The following is a 7,269-nucleotide window of genomic DNA, read 5'->3' as shown; positions in this document are numbered from 1 at the left end:
GGAAGAATGTATCGTGGAAATTAACTCAATTTCGGTTTCATGTACATTACAGTTTCTCTAAGATATATTGATAGTAATTCAGTCATGTACGACGACGATGTATTTCATGGTAAAGACAGCTGCCTCTGTGGATCAGTGGTAGAGTGACGGCCTCCGAATCCCAATATAGCGGGTTCAAACCCGGCAGAGGTAGTCGGATTTTTGAAGGGCAGAAAAAAGTCCATTCGACACTTCATGTCGTACGATGTCGGCATGTAAAAGATCTCTGGTGACGCATTTGGTGTTTACCCGACAAAATTCATTAAATCTCAGCCACAGACGCCCAAGAGAGTTTCGGTTTACTCGGTCTGCCATCTAGTGGGCCTAGAGTATAACGGAACGTCAAAATTGACGAGCAGACAGCCAGATGGCGTCAACTTGAAATGTCTGCACATGGTAGCTGAGGCCATACGATTATTATTATTATTATTATTATTATTATTATTATTGTTATTATGGTAAAGACAAATTACTTTGCAATGCTATCTATCTTAATGGTAATGTACTATGTACCTCTACTAGTGTAGGCTACTGAGTGCTTGATTCGAAGCAGTGTATCGATTCATTCAGTGTCCGAGTGAATCGATTCACAGGAACGGCAAGCTCATGGCACACAAATCATGCACAATCACGGCTCAGTGAGCCACACGACACACACGGCTCCTTATAGGCACACTGGACACTGGCGGGGAGTCGAGCTTTCGCTGCAGTGAGCCACAGTGAATCATGGCACACTGAAAGAATCGTACGCAGTCATGGATCAGTGAGACACAACACACACATGGTTCATTATCGGTACACTGGACATTGGCGGGGAGCCGAACTTCCTCTGAAGCAATACATACAGAGTCATGGTACACTGAAAAAATCGTATGCTATAATGGACTCTCGAGCTCAGCTCATTTGAAAATAATACCTATTCGCATCCACTGTCCTCTTCTTACAGGGAGTTTTAAACAATACATGGATTTATTTGCAGTGTTAAAAAGATAGAACACAATTCCAAAGTACCTAGGTTGTAAGTAGGTAGTCAATTAGGTTATTCTAATTACTGTATTAGTTTAATCAATCAGTATCTTTATAACTAGTTGATGTTCGACAATTACTTAAACTCAGCTCTCTAGCCTCCACACCTGGCTGAGTGGCTCAAACGGTCGAGGCGCTGGCCTTCTTAACCATGACTGTAAATTAAAGGAAAAATAAAAATTAATTTCTGTAACATCATTAAACATCATTCAGTAGAAGGAAATATTCAATTAAGTATAATTACCACTAATTGATCCTTCCTCCATTTCGTTGTTGGTTGATGCTCAACAAGCTTACAGTGATATGGTGCATTATCCATTACAATAACACAGGGTCCTATATTTCTTAATCCTACGATTAATTGCGTCTTCACCCACATCTGAAATTTCTCACTGTTCATAGCACCATGGTAATCCTGATTTCTCTTCAAGTTTGTAGCAAATATCAAATCAGCACCTGTAAGAATTTTAAGTTTTAGTATGAAGTTATTTGTTCTAAAAAAAGTATAGGCCTATTAATAAAAAATGTGATTTCTGTTGAATGATACAAAAAGCTGTCTGATTTTAAGTAAAACCAACTACTGTGTAGCAAAGTCACCTGATGATGAAGTCAATTAATTACTACTTACACTACTTTATCGTAACATCTCTCATGAATGTATCTCCATTAGTAGGCCTATATCTGGATTAGAAGTCCACGATCACTTGCATAAAAGATATAAGTATAAACACCCATTTCAATACCTTAGAACAAATGTAATTGCTGCGAACACTGAACCTATATCAGGCAGTAAGAAATAAGAAGCTTGGAAGGTGTTCAACAGTCAGGTATCAAGCACTGATTCAGGTGGAGATTGTCGAATGCAGAATAAACATAATAAATAGGCCTACAATACAAGTAATTTACTGATACAAATATCCAGTAATATTATATGAAAATACACTGAGTAAGTTTTGATTGAAATACCTCTCTAAGGTTAATCATTGGCCTAAAGTGAATACCTGCAAGTCTTTTTAATAACAGTGGAGAAGTCAAAATCAAAAACCACGTACAGAGCTCAATGAGCGGTAAGTTATAATGCCACTTCCGACCTAGTGCCAGTCAATTTCAATCAATCAGTCACCACTGATCTGCACTTAGGACAGAAGATGTAGTTTCAGGGATAGGCCTAGTATTTTCTTCAATAATTGCAAAGAATTTGGAAATTTATTGAACATCTCCCTTGGTAAATTATTCCAATCCCTAACTCCCTTCTTAAAAAAAAACAAATATTTGCCCCACTTTTCATCAACTTTAGCACTGTACTGTGATCTTACCTACTTTTAAAATACCACTGAAACGTATTCGTCTACCAATGTCATTCCACACCACCTATCCACCGACAGCTCGGAATATACCACTTAGTCCAGCAACTTGTCTCCTTTCACCCAAGTCTTCCCAGCCCAAACCCGACAAAATTTTTGTAACGCTACTCTTTTGTCAGAAATCACCCACAACAAATCGTGCTTCTGTCTTTTGAACTTTTCCAATTCTCAAACCAAGTAATCCCAGTGAGGGTCTCATACACAGGAACTGTACTTAAGTTGGGGTCTTATCAGAGACTTATGTGCCCCCCCCCTGCATCCGTACTACAAACCCTAAATACCCTCATAACTATGTAAAGAGAGATCACCTCACTACAATAAAATGAAGTAAAATAAATTAAGAACATACCAGGTACAAAGCCATCCTTCGTTCCAGCATGAACAATAACCAGTCTTCCTCCCTCAGACACAGGTCGACGAATTACTCCTTGAACATCATGTCCAGATTTGTGTGGTTTATTCCAGGAGTATGTGGGTGACCCTGAAAGACAAATGCACAATTGAAACCAAAGACACCTGATGAAGATAAATTATTCCAAGATTTTTTAAATATAAAATGTAATATATAACATATATATTCACCATTCATAAAAATCCAAGTCTCATCCAAGAAAACAACAGGTTTTGGTTTCTCACTGTCCTTATTACGCATGTATTCCCTCAGAAAACAGGATCTCTTAAAACAAATGTCTTCATTTTCTCTAACATACGCATAGGGATCACCTTTACTCCACACAAACCCCATGGCCTTCAAAATTCTTCTTAATGATGTTTCGGAGCCCTTGTACAAATAAGTGTCATAATTTGCTTTCATGTGGTCGAAAACCTTTCTTACAGTTACGACTTCTCCTGTGGGAAGAAAAAAGAGAGTTACAAGGGACTCAAAAGAGCTGTATGACAATACATGCACAAAACATTTCTGGGAGCTTATCTCACCTGCGTGCCAATTTCTATAAATAATGTTGCAATAGATTCCTTATGAAGTCACCTTACCTTTATGTAATTTATCATAAATAATAATAAATTTTATTGCGCACAATGTGCATAGAAGTTCACAATTAGATAAGACAGCGTGGCGTCTAATGCGCTCTGCATAAGTGTTAGTCCTTAATAAATTCACTAATCGAGCAGGACCTCGAGGAACACTTCTGGATATGATATCTTTCACATACTTGGTCACATAGCCTACACACACAGTTTATGTTCGGATCGTGAAAAACTTTATTTTTGCACATCTTGAAATGGAATCCGTGTACAGCCAACCTCGTAACTATGTGTCTCAGTTGGTAGCCCGTTTCCATCCATTTTCGATTCGTCATGGCCTCCGTTGAGTAGAAGTCTTCCCAAATGTCCCTCTTTTTTTCTCTAAGTTTATGCAACAGGTTATCGTATGCTGCGCCTCCTGGTAAAACAAGATTGTATCTCAGGTCCTCAATCAGGAAGGTTTCTCTCGCGAGTTCATATACAAGTCGAGATCTTGTAGTTTTTGAAACACTGAGGACTCGCTTCAGATATCTGGATTTTATCTTTTCCAGGTCGTTTAATTGCTTCAAACTCAGAAATTCCCCTATGATCTCAAGCCCATAGGTTAACACTGGTAGCACTTTTACTCGAAAAAGCACCATGGCTGTATCCACTGCAATTTGTGTGATATTCTCGATGTCATTCATCGCTTTCAGAGCTGCAATAATTCTAGCTCTTATATGGATCCTGAAACTGCTGCATGTGGTCTGCAAGGTTACACCTAGGTATCTAAAACTGCTAACTCTGCGAAGGCGGACATTATTACACCATATGTGCTCTGTTTCCTTTAGTTTACCTCCTTTCCTGAATACGACTAGTTCAGTCTTATCCTCATTTATTTTCATTTCATTCTTGTTTGCCCAGTCCACTAACAAGTTCATCGCACGTTGTAGTTCTGTTATGTCTTCAGCCGCAATTGCCATGTCATCAGCATACAGGTACATTTCTGTGTCTGTATTTTCCTTTATCTCTGACACTACATCAGAGGTGAAAGCGTTAAATAATATAGGGCTAAGTGGATCACCTTGAAGAACTCCTATAGTCTGCGGTATCCAATCTGACGACCCAATGCCATCGTCCACCTGTATATAATTCTCAGCCAACAGGTTTGATATGAGTGTTGTGACATTAGATGTTCCGATTAACTTCTCCAGCTTATCTATGAGTAACCTTCTGTTTACCCAATCAAATGCCTTGGAGAAGTCAATGAATGCCACAAATAATTTGCCTCGTGGCATTTCTAGGGTGATACGAATATGATTCAGTAAATTCTCCAATGCCATAGTTGTAGATCTTTTCCGTCTGAATCCAAATTGCTCCTCTGGTAACAGTGCATCCAATTTATTTATCATAAATAAACCTTGCTATCGCTTCCTTAGAAAAACTGTCTATGCCGGTCACTGGATGTTCACGCTTTCGGCGTTTACCTGGTGTAGAAAATTCAACTCCCTTCTTGAAATTTCCTATTACTTTTCGGACTAAACCGAAACTACACTGTAAGAATACACACACAGAAATATATTACATACACATATACCATAAGTCAACATGAATACACAAAGGTTAAGTCTACGAACCGTATCGAAGTCGACACAAGACATGGTACCGGTATAGGCCTAGGCCTACATGATCAGGTTAGGTTAGGTTAGGTTCAGAATGAAATACTGCTCCTTTTCAACTGATTGTCATTATGCCAGAAACTTATCATAGAAACAAGATAAAAACGAACACTTACCCCAGTTAATAATGAAACTCTTGCCATTAGCTTCGTATCACTACGACTGATACCTTCTTCGTCGTCTTCCTGTTTCAATTGCTCGTAGCAATGTACAAGCATTTCTTGACCTGAAGCTTGTAAAGGACGTAACCTTGGTTTCCTTTTCGGAGGAGTTTTTGCAGATTTTTCTTCCTTCTTAGACATCCCAATCGAATTCTGTTCGTATAAGTATGGGACGAAATAGGAACGTAATTAATAAAATGATGTGCTCATCATTTCACACAAACTATGTTATTAAATGCATTATCCGAACATGCCACAATTCTACTTACCTGGTATTAGCCAAATAGATTTACAATCCCACAGAAAAAGAAAATATGCTTTAAATATTCTCGCAAATGTATCGCTAGTGACTTTAGAGGCAATGCGGTGGCAACACACAATTCACGCTAGAACAGTGACTGAACGTTGCCAACGTGCCAGATTAACGGTAACAGTAAGACGTCGTATCGGCAAGTAGGGTCCCTAAACTGTATGGTTACCGACACTGAAAAAGACCCAACAGCAAGAAAAGTCACTATAAACCAATACCTTAATATTACAGGGGAGAAAGGGTAAGGTTGCACCCTTAGTGTACGTCCTTACACGGAGAGGACTATACTAAAAACATTTTCATTCCTCCCCTGAAGGGTAACGCCGTCTCTCAGACCGGGAGATTTGTTACGGTGAAGGAGATGCTCTGAGAAGGTGACGGGGTTGACGGCCGTGGCCCTTGCTAGGAAGGGAAGGAGATTTGTGATGAATGTGAGAGGTTTGGCGGTTGTACTAGGAACTGCCCCGGCATTCGCCTTAGTGCAACAGAACAGAAAACCACCAGCGTAGGCTTCGTCCTACCGAGCAGAGGAGGGGTGGTGGCGGCTCTACGCTTCTGTGTTCGTAAGGCGGACAGGGGTTTGTCCCCAGCGTGGTTGTCCTGAGAATGGTTGTCCGTGGTTTTCCATTCTCCTGCACTAAGGCAAATGCCGGGACAGTTCCTAGTATAGCCACCAACCCTTCACCTTCATCACAAATCTCCTCCAGTGTAACTTCCCCGCTGTCTAGGAGGCCTGTCTCCCCTTCACGGCCCTTGGAGGGCCCTATGTATGGGAGAGCACGAACATCTTCGAGAGTACTATGCGATCTAGAGGCTAAATAATAATATTTATTCTTCCTCAAATGACTGAGGTTGCCAAACAGACAAAGAATATCATACAATATAAATTTTGTACACAGTACAGAGTAAAAAAAACAGTCATTGCACTGATAATATACAGAAAACAAAGCAGCAACAGATAAATTACTTTCATTGATGTAATTATGTGGATGGAATGTAGAGGTAATGCTTCAAAATTGCTATCGAGGCTTTCAATGTCCGTATGCCCCAGCTCACAAGGGTCTCATTCCGTACACTGTAAGTCGTAAGTAGGTGACCAGTAGTTTAGGAATGGTGCCCGTGTACCCAGCATGAGCCCCAGGACCTCGATGTCCTCAACGTTGTAGTTGTTGAGGTAATATGGAATGGTTGGTGAATATATCATCTTTTTTTCTTCATCGACGTCAACGGGCTGTTGTGCATCTGCTTAAAATCTGACATTCGGGTCGAGAATGAAACCTATTTGCTCCCCGGTTTGAAGGCGATCATGTCGAAACGTCTTGTCCCACCGTCAACTGCGAGGCCAAGAACAAAGTTCGATAAAGTTAACTTTGTCAAACAACAGTACTTATTATCTACAGACTGCTGGGTGGCAAGGTCACTTTGTTATTTCCTTGTTGCATGAAATTCACCACAGAACGTCGTATTTGTTATTTCTGATCAGGAAGGAGAATATAGAGTAGCTCGTCCTCTCTTACCCACAGTTTTATTCAGTTCCTAGATAAAAAAGTATTAAGAAAATCATCATGTTAGTTTGATTTATTTTTATTTCTCGCACTAAATTATCTGTTAAATATGAAACTGAAACACAAAAATCGATGCTATCAACTGTATTTTATATTTACTATTGTTATTATCAATAGTCTTTATTCTCGCAGTGTGAACCTCCATTCACTGCCGTATTACAA

General features: G+C 39.7%; 1 protein-coding gene across 1 annotated transcript; it reads right to left on the bottom strand.

Moving 5' to 3' along the window:
• Positions 1-244: 244 nt before the first annotated feature.
• On the bottom strand, positions 245-3,147 carry LOC137498604 (uncharacterized). The gene is made up of 4 exons (XM_068226462.1): positions 3,012-3,147; positions 2,779-2,910; positions 1,310-1,521; positions 245-1,220 (listed from the first exon to the last, which is right to left on the bottom strand). Exons 1-4 carry the CDS (start codon positions 3,079-3,081, stop codon positions 1,152-1,154), a joined length of 483 nt encoding a protein of 160 aa, XP_068082563.1. The 5' UTR covers positions 3,082-3,147; the 3' UTR covers positions 245-1,151.
• Between the last annotated feature and the right edge of the window lie 4,122 nt (positions 3,148-7,269).

The sequence above is a fragment of the Anabrus simplex genome, chromosome 2 (assembly GCF_040414725.1).
Source record: "Anabrus simplex isolate iqAnaSimp1 chromosome 2, ASM4041472v1, whole genome shotgun sequence".
Classification (NCBI taxonomy): Eukaryota; Metazoa; Arthropoda; class Insecta; order Orthoptera; family Tettigoniidae; genus Anabrus; species Anabrus simplex.
This window is presented reverse-complemented; position numbering and strand designations above follow the sequence as displayed.

Bases quoted from the DNA above. Each gene is read 5' to 3' on its own strand.
- LOC137498604 (XM_068226462.1), bottom strand. From the start codon at position 3,081: ATGCGTAATAAGGACAGTGAGAAACCAAAACCTGTTGTTTTCTTGGAT. The intron at 2,911-3,011 runs GTGAATATATAT...TTTGTCTTTCAG, and splicing joins GACTTGGATTTTTATGAATG to GGTCACCCACATACTCCTGG. The intron at 1,522-2,778 runs GTATGTTCTTAA...AAATTCTTACAG, and splicing joins GAAGGATGGCTTTGTACCTG to GTGCTGATTTGATATTTGCT.